The 19,063-nt window shown below is 42.8% G+C and overlaps 1 protein-coding gene and 1 pseudogene across 3 annotated transcripts in view; one reads left to right on the plus strand and one right to left on the minus strand.

Moving 5' to 3' along the window:
• Window positions 1-1,775: 1,775 nt before the first annotated feature.
• Window positions 1,776-19,063, plus strand: part of B4GALT4 (beta-1,4-galactosyltransferase 4) — a 34,115-nt gene continuing 16,827 nt past the window's right edge. The window contains exons 1-2 of one of the 2 annotated variants that reach the window (XM_079767097.1): window positions 1,776-1,856; window positions 18,296-18,688. In XM_079767097.1, coding sequence (XP_079623223.1) covers window positions 18,436-18,688 — 253 coding nt within the window. In that variant the 5' untranslated portion in view covers window positions 1,776-1,856; window positions 18,296-18,435. Of the gene's footprint in view, window positions 2,130-18,295; window positions 18,689-19,063 lie in introns of both variants that reach the window. The other variant, XM_079767096.1, reaches the window with a different exon arrangement.
• On the minus strand, window positions 9,265-10,528 carry LOC307096700 (annotated as a pseudogene). Its single transcript has 2 exons — window positions 9,869-10,528; window positions 9,265-9,660 (listed from the first exon to the last, which is right to left on the minus strand). The product of its transcript is annotated as an uncharacterized misc_RNA (transcript).

Here is a 19,063-nt window from a genome sequence, read left to right on the forward strand (position 1 = left end):
CATGATTCTGGAGGTTAGAAGTCCAAGACAAAGTTTGATTTCTTATGGGGCACATTTGATTTCTTATGGGGCTGCTCTCCTTGGCTTGCAAGTGGCTACCTTCTCCTTATGTCCTCACACGGTCATCCTCTATCTCTGTTGTCTATGTCCTAATCTCTTCTTTATAAAGACACAAGTCACATTAGATTAGGGCCCACTCTTTTAATTTAATTACCTCTTTAAAGGCCCAATTTTCAAATAGGGTATTCTTGTGAGGTACTGAGAATTAGGATCTCAACATATAAATGGGGGTGGGGAAAGGTGGGAGATACAATTCAGCCCATAACAGAGATTAAAGAGACCCCTTTATTCCTCTATGTGTGGTCTTATATTGGAAAATGTTACTACAAAGTATATTATTGAGACAACTGGAATTGAGTATGTGCAGTATGGTAGATTAAAACTAGCCTTAAATTCTTTGGCATTTCTCTCACTGAGAAATGGGTATATATTTCCCCTTTAAATCCAGGATGCCCTGTGACTGCTTTGACAAAATATAGTGAAAGAGGAAACAGCAGCAGCTTTTTAAAGTTTCGGTTCAGAACTGGCATAGTTTCACTTCCACTCTACTTCATCCATCAAAGCAGTCACAGGCCAGCTCAGATCTAAACAGAAGGGAAATATATCCCCATTTCTCAGTGAGAGGAATGTCAAAGAACCCAGGGCTATTTTTAATCTACCACACTGTACGTTTTCATTGCCAGTTGTCTCAATACTTTGTAGCAATTTTTTTCCAGTGTAGGAATTTAAATGTCAAAACTCCTTGGTGTCCTTTCATCTGAAACAGTTCCTCACCTTTCCTTGTCTTTCATGACATTGACATTTGATTTGGGCTTGTCAGTTACCTTATGATTAAATTAAAACTATGTACCATTTTTTTTTGATTGATAAGAGCCAAAAAAAAAAAAAATCATCACTTTTAAAGTGTTTAAACCAGCGTTCACAAGTATCTTTAGATGAAGCATGTTCACCATAAACTTCCTGAAGTATACAATAACTTTTTCCTCAAAATAAAGTAATGAATTAAAACTTCCTGTAAATAAAAACAAACAAACAAAAAAAAAAAACTATGTACCTTTGGCAGAAATATAATAAAGGTGACGTCATGTCCTCAGAGCATCACATCATGTGTGAAGGCCCAATTGTACTATTGGTTAAATGAACTTTGAGTACGTATCTGTCAGATTTCTCCAATGTAACGGTACTCTTATCAACATGGTAATTTTTGAAATTTTCAAAAAAACAAAACTAAACTCTCATGTTTGTTAGACAATTCTAAATCTGTTCGGTATTAGTTCTGCTGACTGACACTTATGTGGGGCCTTTGTGCTTGCTGATTTATTTTTTTAAATGTGAACTTGTATTTGCTTGGATCCTCTGCGATAAGTGGAGGATGCCTTCTCCAGAGCGAGTTTCTATGGTTGGCGCCTAGTGCACGGGACACTTGACGCTCTTCAGTGCTCTTCACGGTCTTGCTCCACGCGGGGGGCTCGGGTTTGGCTCTTCCCAGTGCTTTGTGAGCTTTTACCGGGAGGGAATTGAGGAAGCGCCCAGCACCTCGTGCAGTATTGGCTCCAGGCTCTAAGTTCACTTAAGGGACCTGCCATCCACCGCTCCTTCCACTCTCGGGGAGCTCCTTCCAGCGCCCGGGTGGGCTCGGTCTGACCCGGGGTGGAGCTCTACGCTGGCGGCGGAGAAGCCAGCCGCCCTCGGGGGCGGAGCCGGCGCTCCGGAGCCTCCTCGGGGAGGCGGGGCGGTCCCCACGCTGCTCGCTGCCTCTCCTTCCTCCCGGCGGCGCCTGCTGCTGCCGCGTCCGGGTGAGTACGCCCGGCCTGCGCCCCACCGGTGCCCGGGAGGCGCGATTCCGTGCGGAGGGCGGCGGGGGCGCCGCCTGAGCACCTCCGGACGACAGGTGGGGTTCGGGCCGGGCCTGGGTGGCGCGGCCCGGCCTCGGAGGGGTTGCCCTGCTGCAGCCCGAGCGGCCGGGCCGGGCGGGAGCCTGCGGAGGCCGAACTGGCCGGGAAGCCCCGGCTCCGGGGCGCGGCGAGATCGCCCTGCCGCCGGCGGGGAGCCAGGCGAGATGCTTCCAGGTAGGAAGAGATTCCGGGGTTCCTCCCACATCCTCCCAGGCCGGGCCCGTGCCCCTCCACCCCCAGCGCCTCTCCCCCAGCGGGCACACCAACGTGAAAAAGCCCCTTGTCCATCGGAGCCCTCCTTCCTCAGGTTTTCCCCAGAGATGGACTGTGGATCGCAGCCTGGGGCCCGCGGGGCGGAGCAGGGGTGAGAACCCGCTGGATTTTAAAGCACTTCGTACAAATTGGAGTTACAAAATAGTCGCAGGATGTAATGCACAGCATGGGGAATGCAGTCAATAATGTAATAACTATTTCTTTTGGGGCTGCTCTCCTTAGCTTGCAAGTGGCTACCTTCTCCTTATGTCCTCACACGGACATAAGGAGAAGGTAGCCAGGTCGGTATAAATGTCTAAACACTATGTTGTACACCTGAAACTAGTATAATATTGAATGTTAAGTGTAATTGGGAAAATAACATTTAAAAAATGAGTACTTCTTTTTTAAAAAAGTATATTTTATTGGTTTTTTACAGAGAGGAAGGGAGAGGGTTAGAGAGTTAGAAACATCGATGAGAAAGAGACATTGATCAGCTGCCTCCTGCACACTCCCCACTGGGGATGTGCCCGCAACCAAGGTACATGCCCTTGACCGGAATCGAACCTGGGACCTTTCAGTCCTCAGGCTGACGCTCTATCCACTGAGCCAAACCAGTTAGGGCTAAAAAAATGAGTACTTCTGAGACACCTGCCCTTAGTCAGGCTCTGTATCCGTCCAGTGGCTGTGGCTGTCTGTTGATCTTCCATGAGGGCTAAACCTAGGTTCGAAGAAAAAAAAAAAAAGAGTTCAGGAGGATTTGGACTGAGAAAAGGCGTTTGGGTTGGTAGCCTTAGGACAGCAGGTACCCACCGGTGGGCGTGTGTCCGGTTGAAGGGTTCAAGAGTGGGTGAGGGATGAGGCCGCGGCGGCCAGGCACTGGGAGACCTCTCCAGCCCTTTGATGATGGAAAGGAGGAGGAAATAGATTGTAATTTGAGGGTTGAGGAGAGTTTTTTTCTTGTTGAATTAAAAAAAAATATTTTTTATTGATTTCAGAGAGGAAGGAAGTGGTAGAGGGAGACATAGAAACCTCAATGATGAGAGAGAATCATTGATTGGCTGCCTCCTGCACACACTGCACTGGGGATTGAGCCCACAACATCGGCATGTGCCCTGACCGGGAATCCAACTGTGACCTCCTGGCTCATAGGTCCACACTCAACCACTGAGCCATGCTGGCCGGGCTGTTGTTGAATTTTAAAATGTCTACATTTTTAAATAAAATATATTGAAAATGCAAGAAAGTCAAGGAATCTTGACTAGGAATGAATAGGATTCAGGGTCCAGATTGAGAGATTGGGTTTAAAAAGAGGGACAGAGGACTGTTTTAGGCACCTGGCCTGGGCAGGACTGCTGGAATGTGTCTCTTAGGGGAGGAGATAATGCTGTATTGGACCATCATTTATCTTTTTGAAATTTCATCTTATAGAACAGAGTTGGTCTTTAAGCCTCATGAAATTGCAAACACTTTCATGATTCATGCTTTGATCAGATCAGAAACATCTGTTAAAGAGAAGTACACTGTTGGACCACAATCTTGGGGGAGGGAATAAAACCAGCTCTGTTATTTTTTTATGCCACTTGATAGGATAAGTATTTAGTATCTACATTAAGTAGAGTGTTATTTAATGTGTGCTCTTTCCAGAGATGCATGCAAGTGATTTAGGAACTAACCATCTCTTTGAAGATTTTTGTGCTCCAAAGTGGGAACATCCAAAGCAAATCAGTGATGGTTTTCTTCTCTCTCTGTTTTTTTTTTAAATCCATCAATGCACAATGGTTTCTCAAACCAACCTGGGTTCCTGTTGAAAATATGGATTCTCTGGCATCACCTCAAGCCTTTGAAATGAAACACTCGGTGGGTGGAGTTTAGGAATAGTAATTTCAAACACAGACCACAGGATTCTCTGGCATTGAAAATTATTGATAGTCTCTGAGGTTTTTATTTGAGACTTGGGTTGTTGGGGTCTCTTTAGAACAGATTGCATTTGAATGAATTGCTGACAAACTTACGTGACTGAATGTTATAATCCCTTTCTATTGTGTCATCTCAAAATTTCAAAGGAAAATTATGTAGTCATTTTGCCTGCAAAAAACATTACTTATAATCATAAAACCATATTTTAGAAAAAATTAGAAGATACAGAAGAAATAAATTTTTTAAAATTCTGTAACGAAGAAACAACCACCAGTGATTCTTTCTGGCATCTACACTAATAAAATAGTAACATGCTAATTGACCATACCTTTGCAACGCCCACCAGCCGATCAGGAGTGAGTATGCAAATTAACCCAACAAAGATGGTGGGTTAATTTGCAAATGCAGGCTCGGAGCAGCCAGGGGCTGGACGCTTGCATCGCCATGGTAATGATGCAGGCGTTCAGCACCACCTCAGCCGCTTTGGGCCTCTGGGCAGCGTGGGAAGGCGGAAGGGTGGCTCCTGCTGGAGCGAAAAGGCGGCTCCGGCCAGAGCGAAGGCATTGCCGGCAGCCAGGGGAAGGAAGGCCCATTCTTGCACGAATCTTCATGCATTGGGCCTCTAGTTTTATATATAAAAGACATGCACACACACCATAATTGGGATTATATTTTATGTACATTTTTCATACTCTCTTTTTTTAACTTAGCCACTATGAGCACTTTCCCACATAGTTAAGTTTTTTTAAACACCATTTTAATGAAAGTATATGGTTGATGGAGTAAAAAACTATTCAAATGCATTTTTAAAATCTAATTTTCACATATCTGTACCGCTTTTCCTCACCAGGAAAAGTTGACGTTTCTGAAGGATCTATTGCATTTCAGGCCCATTCTCTTATTTCAGTGGTTCTCCAACTTTAATGCGTATACTAGTCAGAGTCACCTGAGGAGCTTGTTAAAAATTTATTTAAAAAAAATTATTTTCCTGAGTGCCAGGCCCAGCTTCTCTGAAAGTAGGGCCCAGGAATCTGCAATTTAAACAGATTCCCTTCTATATTAGATATAAGCACTCTTGGAAACACATTTTGAAAAATGCTTTTTAAATAAGTGGCAAAACAGACTCAGAAATGTAGGTCACTTGCCCAGAGCCATTTATTATGTCTGTTAACAAGATTTGAGCTCCGTTCTTCGTGACTTCAGAGCCGTTTTTTTCCGTTACCCCAGGCCTTCTCAGAACTTCTCATCCAAGTGTCCCTACTGACGGTAGAAAGGGAACTCTGACCCCTCTGCAGGGCCCTGTGGGGTAGCTGCAGGGCTACCGTACCTCTGCAGGGCTCTGTGGGGTAGCTGAAACTGACTCTTAAGGACACATTGGACCTCCACTAAACCTCCCATCGGAAAATCTATGAATTCCGTTATGCTGCATAACATATACTATATAAAACAATTGCAGTGCCTTGCTTGTTAAATTTACTTCATGTTTCATGACTGTTTTATGACAACTCTTGCTGTAAAATGGGCGATACAGGATCATCCGGCATCTCTTGCCCAGATGCGGGAACCCTGCTCCATTGTGCTCTTGATGGAAAGGAGGAGGAAAAAGATTGTAATTTGAGGGTTGAGGAGAGTTTTTTCTTGTTGAATTAAAAAAAAATATGATCATAAATGGAGTCAGGGAGGAAGGGGCAGTTGAAGTAGTAACTCCTCTTGGAGTCGGGGAAGAGGAGGACTGCTTTGGAGTACTTAGTGACGGAGGAGCAGAAGGTGGTGGGCATGACCAAAAGAAAGTGCCATTTATTAGAGATAGGGCCCTGTACCCTTAGGAGAGCACTGGTGATAGTAAACTGAAGGGAGTGGCATTGGGTGAGCTTTTTCATTTTCTAAAATCTTCCCAAAATGTAATTTTACACCCAGCTAATGTTTTCCCTTCCGTAAACATTATTTTTTCTTTTTTTGTGTGTGTGTGTTCCATCTATTTTAGTAGTGTCCTTATGTATTTTAACTATCATATCCTACAAAGTAATTTATTATTTACCGAATTCTGCACCAGCGATGTGTCAGGTCATAGGAATACGTACATCAGTGATTCCCTTTGAGAATTAAATTTATTTTACTGCCATATGTTTGTTTATACTCAGTCTCCAACTTTAAAAAAAAATTTTTATTGATTTCAGAGAGGAAGGGAGAGGGAGAGAGAGATAGAAACATCAATGATGAGAGTAAATCATTGATTGGCTGCCTCCTGCACAGTCCGAGCCCTCAACCCGGGCATGTGATCTTGACCAGAATTGAACCTGGGACCCTTCAGTCTGCAGGCTGATGCTCTATCTACTGAGCCAAACCAGCCAGGGCAGTCTCCAACTTTTTAATATTAACTTTTAATTTTTAATTAATGTTAGACGTAGAGAGAAGTTGCAAAAATGGGACAGAGAATTCACTCAACTTCCCCTAATATAGCCCCTTACATAACCGTGGTTCAATTAGCAATTCAATTAACTACAGACTTTATTTGAATTTCATCAGTTTTCCTGCTGATGATATATTTTTTTCAGAGTATTGCAACACTATTAAGAGTATTGGTTTTGAATTAGTAGCTAAAGTAACAATTGCATGAAGCCAGATTAGATGTACTACATAATACTCATGCTTGATTTATTGACATCACTTAGCAATTTTTTGGACAGAGGTTAACTTTTTGTTTTTTATTAAGGACATTTTATAGTCCAAAGCTGTTATGATGTAGCTGTTCAGATACAAACTTATTTCAAATTGTCAAGCATAATTAATTACAAGCTAGAATTCAATTATCCTAGTACTTTAAAACACAAATATTGCAGTCAGTGATTTACAGTTGCAAATTATAATCCCGGAAGTTCAGAATTCCTTGGGTGCCAAAGTCCTCTGCTATATTTAGGCACTATCCAAAGTTTGTGTGCATATTCAAATGCCTTGATTTTTTAAGAAACAAGAACTTTATATTAAACAACAACAGAAAGTCCACTCGTTCTGAAGAATTGCTTCCTTCTCTCCCTTTTCCTCCCTCTCCTGGACTCGCCTAACCAGTTTGCTAGTAACACTGTAAGATGGAGAATGGTGAAAGAGAAATCACTTTCATAACCGCTGTCAAGCTTACAAGTCTACCTTATGAGTGGAGGCTTATTTTTTTACACTTTTAGACTCAACTTCTTAAAAATAGAAATTAATTTAGTAACACGTGGGAGGTAATGTGTTTAAAAAGAAAAAGGAAAAAGCAAAGCCAACCCAATAAACAAATCACACACACACACGTTGATTCCCAACACCGTTCTCAGCGCAAAGGACAAAACAGAGACCAGGGACCTTCCCTTTAGTAGTCCGTGGGAAGAGGTTTAATTAATAGGAAGTTCTTATTGGTCCTTTAAAATGTTATTGCATTCCTTGATCTTTGGAAACAATGGCAGGGGGCATATCAAAACCTAATATTGAACAGGAGGAAAGGGGTACCAACACGATGCCAAAGTCCTTTCCATGCGTGGTCAGCACGATGATGCCATTCAGAGGTTTGGCTGCTGGGCACTTGAGAGCTTTGAGAAGCTGCCAGGGCCACATCAGCAGGTGGCACCAGGGATGACAGGGTTGGGACTCATGAGCTTGAGTCTCTGCACCATGTAGGCGTACCCTTCACTCAAGATGGGCCTCTGGACCAGCCTGACCTGGTATATGGGCTCCAACATACAAGCAGGCCCGTTAACATCCTGACAAGGCCGGGAGGCATGAATGCTAGAGCCAGGAAACCCAGTTAGGAGAGCCTCCTTGTTCTTCCCTCCCCAGGGTAACTAACTCACAGAACAATGGTTTTTGACAGTGAAGTCAGATGCTTGCCATGGGAAGTGACCACTGGTACTCAGGAGTACTTATGAGGAAAAGGACAACAATAAAATGTTAAGGTAACTCTCTATTGTATATAAGGCACAACAAATAAAACATTGTGTAAGCTTTAGAAATTACATTTTAAAACAATATTCCCATTAAAAACATCACACACACAAGGACAATGACAAAATAAAATCACCATATGAACACTGCAGCAAGTGTTCTAGGTAATCCACATCAACCTTGGTGTAGGTTCTTAAGCCCAGCCCATGGCTAAGCGGGAACACACTCTGTACTAGTGTCTCAGGCCTGGGGGACAGTGAGAGGCTGGACTCCAGTAACCTTGAGGTTAAACTGGTATATATATTATATCTACATGCGGATATTTTAATTTAGGAGGCAAGCACATGCATAAAGATGTTACTTTATCAAATATCAGGAGATGGTTAAGGTATAGAGACAGTTAATAAAAGAAAAGAGCTATATTACCTGTTAGGAGATAATATAACCGGGCTTATCATTCTTTAAATGAAAAGTAATGGTACATAAAGGAAGTGTAATAAAAAAATATATTACTAAAACAATCCAGAGACATTTTTCCCATTGTCCAACATGCCCCTAATACAAGCCAGAATTCAGAACGACACGGACAGTCAAAAGGGGAATGCTAACTTTGGAAAAGGACAGCCCTGGACATTCCGGGTAGGTGCTGGCACCCAACACTTCACCAAAGAAGAATGCTGTTTCTTAATATCAGACCAAAGTGCAGAGCAATATAAATGAGAAGCCAAGTCTGCTCTTGACTGTCCATTTACTTCTGGAGAACAAACTATGTTCCTTTTATATGAACAATTTACATTTGAAGCACTTATTTGTTTTTCCCTGGTAGAGGGAGGAAATGGGCTTCTGTCCTGCTCGAAGTCGGTGAAGCTGAGGTAACCTTACAGTGGAGGCCGGAATGGGCAGTGAGAAATACCAGTACTGCCGAAACCGGTTTGGCTCAGTGGATAGAGCGTCGGCCTGCGGACTCAAGGGTCCCAGGTTCGATTCCGGTCAAGGGCATGTACCTTGGTTGCGGGCACATCCCCAGTAGGAGTTGTGCAGGAGGCAGCTGTTCGATGTTTCTCTCTCATCGATGTTTCTAACTCTCTATCCCTCTCTCTTCCTCTCTGTAAAAAATCAATAAAATATATTAAAAAAAAAAAAAAAGAGAAATACCAGTACTTAGAGTTAGGCAGCTTTGCACCTACCCAGCATCTAGAACCACTTCCAATTTCATAACTCAGCTGTGAAGAACACCCTTAGGTATCGGTAGCCATTTAGCCAGTAGTTCAAGACTGGGAAACCTGAAAGGGGTAAAGTGCAGGCTGTTACCTGGAGATGAAGTGTATGTTATGGAGGGAGAACAGGTCTCATCCTGGGCATTGGAAGGCACATTTAAGAAATCTCAAATCAAAAGAGTGTCATCATGAGAGTTGCTAGTGATTTGCAATTCATCAAGCTGTAGCCAAACACACATCCAGAATGTTCTACCTGTGTGTGCAAACACAATGTGCTTGCTGGGGCTCGAGGGTCGAGAGTAACTTGCAAGCCCCAGGCTTTAATTTTTCCATCTTAGGCCCCACTGACAATCCTCTTGTGGTCAAACGGATGCATTGGACCAATTTTTCGTGTCCCTCTAGATCAGTGGTTCTCAACCTTTCTAATGCCGCGACCCTTTAATACAGTTCCTCATGTTGTGGTGACCCCCAACCATAAAATTATTTTCGTTGCTACTTCATAACTGTAATTTTGCTACTGTTATGAATCATAATGCAAATATCTGTGTTTTCCGATGGTCTTAGGCAACCCTACTAGCGGTTCTCAACCTGTGGGTCGTGACCCACAGGTTGAGAACCATTGCTCTAGATCGTTTAAACAGGTGCCACATTCAGTATCCCATAGCTTGATGGTATGATCTATCTGATGATCCCCTAACAACCAGCCAGTCCCTGTACTGGAGACAGGCAATGCCTCTCTTAAGCCCATTCAAAGTATGAACAAATTCACAGATACTCCTGCTGCAGACTTTGATGGTTCTGTCACCAGAGGCAGATACGGTGTATTACCATCCAAGTCTGCTACATTGACAGCAGTGCAGTGGACAACCAGGAGTAGAGTGAAATCGGTTTGGCAGAGCCATGTCCCACACAGCGTTGGAGCTCTCCTTGGAACAGGTCACCATCAGCCCATTGCTGAAGCGTAAGTGCAGTCCAGCCTTATGGTGGATCAGCGGGTTCAGAACTTCACCCATGATACTATCCCAGACCCTCACTGGAGAGTCTGAAGAGCTAGTCACAATGATACGTATCATCCTGGAGACAAAGGCCAGAGCCTGTGTGCACCATTAACTCTTTCAAACATCCACGCTTTGGTTTTATCCCAAATCTTAATAGAATTATCTCGTAGGCCATTGATAATTTTTTTTCATCATCATAGTGTGAACAGTAGACACCTTCACTATTTTCAGAGGGGCACTGAATCCTCTGCAAGTTGTGAGGTTCACATTAGCAGTTAGAATCTGTCGTCTATAAAGTGAATTGGGAGAGCTACCTGAGGGTCTATTTTTGTTTTAATTAATTAATTTATTTATTTATCCTCAGCTAAGGATATGTTTATTGATTTTAGAGAGAGAGAGAAAGAGAAACATCGATCAGTTGCCTCTCGTATGCGCCCTGACTGGGGATCAAACCCACAACCTAGGTATATGCCCTGACTGGGAATTGAACCCGCAGCCTTTTGGTGTAGGGGATGATGCTCCAACCTACTGAGCCACCTGGCCAGGGCTGTGGGTCTATTTTTAAACAGGTACCGATCCCACCCTCTTCTTTCTGAAAGTCACTTCCAGGGAGGGTCAGTGCCCACCATTCGTTCAATCAGCTTCTTCCAAAGCATCTCTTGGGAGATCACTTGCTGCCGTTCTTTGCATACCAGCTCTGCCACGTACAGAGACCTGGCATCCAGGTAGGAAAGAATGCTTCCTGCTTTGTGATCTAAGCTTTGCTCTGGTAAAGTGGTAATGAGTCCCGTGCAGCATGGGCTTCAGGTACAAGTTGGTATGTCCACGTTGCTAATGACCTTTGGGAAACAAGGTGCTCCACAACTTCCGCTTGATCTGATTCAGACCACTGGTCAGAATTTCATACACAGGTTTTTTTCCTTTTGGTAGTTTCCTTCTGGTGGCCTCTTTTTGGAGATGATCATAGGTGACGTCTCATTACTTATCTAGAAATTGTTTTGTACTTCAGATCCACCAATCCAATGAATGAGGGTATCCCTTTCAGACTAGTCTGAGAAAAGACAGCTGTCAAGCAGCTTCCAAGATTCTTTCCATTTACTGTATCCATCTTTCTCCCACAAATCCCAAACATGCTCCCCAATAACTATTGAAAGACAGAAAGCAATCCCTATACCCACCATAGTGTCAGTGGCAAAGGATAGCCACTAAGAAATGGAAGGAAGGGTCAATGGAGTGGTGGATCGCGAGCTCCATGGTCTTGTCCTCAATCAGCAAACAGGGTTCCTTGGTGACCCCAGAGCCCCGCTTCGCTCTCTCTGGGCAGCAGAGAACAGAGGAGGCGATGGCAGAGGCGGAGGCGGTAATCGCACCTACTCTAGCTTCCAAATGATTTTTTTTCCGTTTCCATATTCCATCCCGGACACTACTAACTGCATTTAGTTATTTCCCCTTGTCTGCTCCAGTTTGAGATAGTTCCAGTTTTTTTCTTGTCTTTTATTATTTTGACCCCTTTGAAGAGTATCAGTTAATTATTTTGTAGAATAAAGTTTTATAGAAGAGTATCGATTAGAGAGAGTGTCATATTACCACTGATCGATGAAGTTGAGAGGTCTTATCACGGGTGATATTAACTTTGATCACTTAGTTAAGGTGATATTTGCTAAGTTTCTCCCCTATAAAGTTAACTGTCTTTTCTTTTGTAGTTAATAATTATCCTGGGGGAGATATGTTGAGACTATGCAAACTCTGTTTCTTCTCAAATTTTCACCCATTAACCTTTTGCACTCGGATGTCAAGATTAAAATTACTCTTTGAATGTATCAAAATTTGAAATATAAAAAATCCAAATAAATAAGTTTGTATGAAAAGAAACTCCAGTTTTTTATTCTACTGCCGCGCTTTGTAAAATCTGGGGTATTTAAAAAATTAAATCCCGAGTAGAATAAAGGAATCGAGAAAAAAGCAAGCGAGTGCAAAGGGTTAATTTGAGCACGTATGGTGGTTCTTGTCTGCAACAATTAGTGCAGTGGTGTTGCCTAATGGTGATTTTTTTCATCTCATGCTTCCTTATTAATTGGAAGTTTATTTTGTTACGGAAAACCGGAGAAGAACCAAGCAATACTTAGAGAGATGGAGTTACATTTATTACGCGCGGGTCCAGAGGAAAATGTCTCTCAAATTCTGGGCCCCAACATGGAGGAACTTTCCCTATTTATATGTTTTTACCTTCTTTGTCTCCCAAATATGGGGTGTTTCCATTCCCCTTTGCAAGTTCTTAAAGAGCCCCTGTGTGCTGGGGCCTTGAGACCTCAACCAAAGGCCTGGCCTGGTGCCAGCAGTGATAACTTCGTCCACGGAAGGTTTAATGGCCTCTCTGAAGTGGGAGTAGTCTTATTTTCCTTATTATTTAAGCAAGCAAGCATCTACAGAAGCCAAATAGCAGGGTTAAAATTTCAAACAGCAATTTTTATGTAAGATGGATGCTTCAATTTGATCATTTGTATCATTGTGAACTCATGGATATTCCGTTTATCCTGAAGGTTACAATACAATGCTGTTGTCCACATAAGAAACATCCAAACATATAGAGAATTTTCATAAGAATTTATTTGAGCCAAACTGATTATTGCTAGAAAGCAAGGCCTCAGATGCTTTGGAGAATAACAGTTTTGTCGTTTCTTTTATGTATTTGAAATTAAGGAGAGAACATAATTAAGATTACATGAAGGTGGGAAAAAGCAAGGCGGGGTTGGATTATAGGATAGTTAAGATTATGTACTATCTTGAATTACAGGATAGTTAAAATTCTGTTTTCTCTCAAAGGTTAACACCTGGCATTTCCAAGGTGTGTTAACCTAGATGCACAAGAACAATGGACAAGGATTGTTTAATAAGCTTTCACTAAAGGAGTTATAGGCCTGAGGTGTGACTACCCACCATGACCTGCCCAGTTAGGAATTTATGATTTCTTACAGACTTTCATCCACACCATCGTTATTTTCTTGCTCAGATGCTTCCAGTTTTGGCCATTAGGAGCTCAGTCTTTGAGTTTAAATGGCTTGTACACGTAAATGGCTATTTCTAGCCCACTTTTGCCCCCCAGCCAAAGAACCATTGCTTCTTTAGGGTCTGGGCAGTGATTATTCAGAACCCACGTAAAGGAGCTGTAATCAGGAGAGTGAATACCAGAGGCCCAAGGAAGGTAGGACAATGTGGGGAAAATAGCCAGCTCTCAGGAACTCTGCAGGAGTGAAAGGAGTGGCCATTTTCAATCTCTACGCTGGAGCTGCCCCAGAAAACCCAAGGGAGTAGGATCGTGTGCCTGCGGCCACAGCATGCCCACTCCGAGATGTCTTCAGGATTACCAGATGGATTTAGAAACATCAGAATGCTATTTTGGCACCTTTGGCGGCTGAATGGAAACCACATCTTTTCTTCCTGGTGATAAAGTGCTTAGTAAATATTTACGGAGTGACACCTTCTGTTTCTCCTCCCCACCCGCCATGGTGGTGCGGAATTTGTGTGTGTAAAGTTTCTCTAGGAATGATACTTATCATCCATGCAGATTTACCTTTTTAAAAAATATATTTTTATTAATATCAGAGAGGAAGGGAGAGGGAGAGAGAGAGAGAGAAATATCAATGATGAGAGAGAATCATTGATTGGCTGCCTCCTGTATGCCCCCTACTGGGGCTCGAACCCACAACCCGGTTATGTGCCCTGACCAGAATCGAACCGTGACCTCCTGGTTCATTGGTGGATGCTCAACCACTGAGCCATGCCAGCTGGGCCTGATTTACCTTTTGTTATAGCTTGTCTTACTAGATTTTTTTCTTTTATTGTTATGGAAAGTTTCAAGCATATACAAAAGTAGAGAGAAAAAGCAAATGAACCCTCTCATACCTATCACCTAGCTTTAGTACTTCTCAATATTTTGCCAATCTTATTTAATTTATTCCCCCATTTTTGAGGTGGGGCTGGCCTATTTGAAAACAGATCACAGACATTAAAGTCTAAGAAAGGATTGAAATAAACGCTGAGTGTAAGGACTTTACCTCAGTTCCTTTGTATTTCCTTTGTATGCCCAGCACTATGCCTGAAAATAGCAGGTGCTCAGAAAAGACTGGTTGAATTGAGAAGAGGAAACACAAAATTATGAAAACATTTTTGAACTAACTCTAGGGCAAACTTCTAGAAAGGAAAAGGGTGGCAAGTCTTGCCCTAAAATAACTTCTTTCATGTTACCTGAATTTGTTTTCTCCAGCCACGATGCCTCTTTCCTTCAAGAGAACCTTGATTGAAATAGAAAACTCTCTTCAGAGAGAGTTCAGGGTCTCCCAGTTTTTAAAATTTTATTATAAGTAAGTCTATTCTGATAACATTTTTTCCAAACACCAATCAGAAGTTACCTGCCCTAAAAAGAACTTTGGTTAAAAAAATCATCTTTTTTTTTTATTATAAGAATAACATATACGAATTGAAAGAAAAATAGGAAGTTACAGAGAAATAGAAAATGAAAATCAAGTGTATTTCAGTATGTAACTCCAGAGATAACATTATCTTTATTAGCATTCTGGTAAAATTTGAGTACGAATCACATTGCTAATCAGTCAATAAATTTATAGCAGGTTCCTGGGAATGTACCAGGTGTGTCTGTGTATATACTCTCATTAAATTCTTACAGCAACTATTGTAAATTTCTTTTTTTAATCATTTTCTAGCTGGGGAAACATGCCTAAAGGGATTGTCTTCAGTTACTTAGCTGATAAACAGGCTGGGCAGGAGATCTCTCTTGAAAGACAGCTGTGTTAGAGACTGTTCACACCTTGGATGTTCACTCACAGGACCACGGATACCTCACATGTGAGCTTCCTTTGTGCTGGCTCCCTGTATATTCAGTTTTGAGGAGAGCACTAAGACTAGAAAAAGTGAGAAGTGATTATTTTTAACTGTATCCAACATAGTCTCAATAAGCAGGGTTAGCAATGAAGAGCTAATTATTAACTAACTAGAGGCCCGATGCAGGAAATTCATGCAAGAGTAGGCCTTCCTTCCCCTAGTTGCCGGCACCAGCTTCCCTCTGGCACCTGGGATCCAGGCTTCCCTCTGGCCTCCGGCACCTGAAACCCAGGCTTCCCTCCAGGCTCCGGCAGGCACCTGAAACCTGGGCTTCCCTCTGGCCGCTGGAAGGCACTGGGACCAGGCTTCCCTCGCAGCCCTGGCTTCTTCTGGAAGGACGTCTGGTCTAATTAGCATATTACACTTTTATTATTATAGATCATAAGGATGGCCCCTTGCTTTTATAATAAATTTCTTATCTTTGGACAAATTGGGCTGCAGTTCAGCAGCAGTAGTCTATGCCTATTCCTAGCTCACTACTTGGGTAGGTTTTTAACTCTCTCTAAAAGACACTCCCTCCTTTTGTAGAATGTGTGTGTGTGCACACTATAGTTCTGTGATCACAAGTCCCTCCAGGCAGGTGAGTGTCCCTGTTAGGGGACCATCCTTCCACAAGCAGCTCTTAAAAAAACAGTCTAAATTTTCCAAGATTTAGATTTTAATCAAAAGCTATTGGCAAGCCTAGCATTTGTGCTTCCTGCCATTAAGTCCACAAGAGGTTGTCTGATTGGCCCCAGGAATCTGCAGACTTACCTGGAGGGAAGAGAAGAGACCTCAGGAAGCCTGTTGAACAAACAGGCCCGAGGAAAGGGACAGGAGGATGTGGGAGAGAGATAGGAGGCTGCTAAAGAAAACTCTGCATATGGCCAGGGTTTGTGTTGGGGGCACCCAGGCCACAAGGAAAGAGATTGAAATGTCCATGTGCGCCCTAACCGGTTTGGCTCAGTGGATAGAGCGTCGGCCTGCGGACTGAAGGGTCCCAGGTTCGATTCCGGTCAAGGGCATGTAACTTGGTTGTGGGCACATCCCCAGTAGGGGGTGTGCAGGAGGCAGCTGATTGATGTTTCTCTCTCATTGATGTTTCTAACTCTCTATCCTTCTCCCTTCCTCTCTTTAAAAAGAAATCAATAAAATATATATTAAAAAAAGAATAAAAAGAAATGTCCATGTGAAGGATATGGCAGAAGCCCAGGCTTTGGGGCTGACCACGTGGGCTCAGATCCCAGCTTCACCACTTACTACTTATGTGTCTTGGGCAAGTTCTTTAATCTCTCTAAACCTTCATTTTTTTCATCTATAAAATAAGGAGGCTAATAATTCTTAGCTCATAAAGTTGAAATGAGGAATAAGGTGATAAAGTGATCTAACCACATTATATGGCACAGAGTAAATGCATAAATAAACCACTCTTATTAGCTGTTATTACTGTTAATTTCTTAGGTACCTTCAAGACTAAACACAGGTCATACTGTTTAATTGCTTGCTGGGTCAAAACCTCTCTTTTGTGGTTTGACCCAAGAACCTAACCTCCATCTATTACATTGTGTCTAGAGAGAATTGCTTACTAGGCTTCCATCAACCTAGCCTACAGCTACATTTTGAAATACTAACCTTCAGTAAATATGAGGCCTTTCTGAAAGTTGCTAAGACTTTGTTTTTATTTTTCATAGTAAATTACCACATCCCCACATCTCATTTAAAAGCAACTTGGTTTTCAGTATAAAAAGACAGAAGTGTATCATACAAAATTTGGAAAAGAAAAGAGAAAAATACACCCTTGGCTAATCCCATTCTCCTGATACAACTATTGCTAGCTTTTGGCTATATTTTTTTTCTAGAGTTTTCTTATTTCTATATATTAGTGGTAACCATACACACATATAGAGTTTATTTTCTCTGTTTCTTTTTTGTTACTTAAGATTTAATCATCAGCGTTTCTGTGTTATCACTTGGTATAGAAAATATTTTGGTCTTCATTCTATTCATATAATTGAGGATATGTTTGGCTATAGAGATTATTATGCCCTGGCTTTAGCATTTCTGCATTCTTCTGTTAACATGTTTAGAATTTGAGGAGAGGTATGGTTTTGGCAATGCAGAGAGGATGTGGGGGTATTGCACTTACCACCTAGCCTTCATCACCTTAGTGCACTCGCCATGGTCCAGCTGGGCCCTCAGCTATGTGGCCTCAGAGATGAATTCATACTTAAGTATGAAATCGGCATGGCAGTTATCAAATGACGTGAAAAACATAGAAAGGTGGTTCTGCCAATGTCCCGTGTGTCTGCCTGTTGGCCATCCCTAACCTAGAGCTACTTAAAGTAAAGCATGGAACAATATCAACAGCGATTGTCACCAGGCAGTGGGTGCCTCCTGTTCACCAGGAGGTGGGCTAACCCGTGATGTATGAATATATTAGGTCATCCAGTCCCACAATAACCTCTCCGGGTAGGTACTCTGTTTATCCCTATTTTTATAGTTAAGAAGACAGGTTTCAGGGCCAATATGTGGTGGAGCTGTAGTTTCTGTCTGAATCAAAACCCCTGACCGTAACCAGTTTCACCTGTTATTCTTGCAGATGATTGACCTCCTTCGTTGGCCTTCTCTGATATGTCTTGCCCTCTCCCCTACCTGCCGGGATGTGTCCATGCAGTGCCTCATTGTGAAAATCCTTGATTTTTCATCCCTGTTTTTGAGGAACACATTTTTCTAGCTCTCACAGGGTAGAGCTTCTGTCTTGTTCTCCATAACAAGATTTCACAGGTTGTTAACCTTCTCTTACAGCTGTGCCAGGAAGAGGACCCGTGAGGCTGTATTTTAGGCTGTGCCAGCTCAACGCTGAGGAGGCATTTCCAGTCTCTGCTTTCTCCTCCCCCAATATCTGGGCCTGGCTTTCTTCTTGGGTGACAGACAGCCTGGGCGATGACCCAGAGAGAACTCCTGTGATGCATAGATGGCTGGGACCTTCTGCCTCGAAAGCCTCTGAGTTTCTGATCTCTAAACCCTCGCTGGAGAACTCCCATTACTGTCGGTCAGGTTCCCTGGGGGATAGGTTTTCAGTTCATGCTGACGTGTGACGTGAATCATCGCAGGGTAGGATTTCCATCTGAAACACGTCTTTGTGCTTGCCTTCCAGAGATTGTCGGAGCAGAACTACTGAGCACAAGCAGGCACTGCGTCCTCAGCTGTCACCGAGCCTGCACTCCGATTGGAAAAGCTGAACTGGAAGCTTCCTGCCCGCAGTGAGGTGGCGTGACCCATCTGCGCACAGAAGACATGGGCTTCCACGTGACTCCCTTCCTTTCCTACAAACTCCGGTTACTCTTGCTCTTTACTTTGTGCCTGACGGTGGTTGGGTGGGCCACCAGTAACTACTTTGTGAGTGCTATTCAGGAGATTCCTAAAGCGAAGGATTTCATTACTACTTTCAAAAAGGCCGTGGTTTTGGGGAAGAAAGAAACTCTGGCTGACGAAGCCTCTGTGAAAAGAGCAGACCTGGACAACTGCCCTTCTGTCTCTCCACACCTCAGTGAGTATTTGCTTTTCTTTCTTCCTTTTTTTACAAGTGCTACATAATTTTTTTTATTAGATACATATACAGAAAAGTACGAAGACCAGAACAACTAAGTTTCACAAAGTGAACATACCTGTGTAGCCGGTATGTAAATTATGAAATGGAATCTTCATGGAACCCTAGGCATTCCCATTCTTTCAGTCATGACCCTTACTTCAAGATTGTAACACCACCCACAGATTCCCCTGCTTTTGGACTCTGCCTACTTGGACACATGCCCTGTGTACTCCTTCGTGTCTGAACTTCCGTTGTTCAACGTTACGTTTGTGAGCTGTGTCCATATGGCTGAAGTAGAGCCTTCCACTGTAGGCACACACCCACTTTTATTAT

This window comes from Cnephaeus nilssonii, assembly GCF_951640355.1.
Source record: "Cnephaeus nilssonii genome assembly, chromosome: 3".
NCBI lineage: Eukaryota > Metazoa > Chordata > Mammalia > Chiroptera > Vespertilionidae > Cnephaeus > Cnephaeus nilssonii.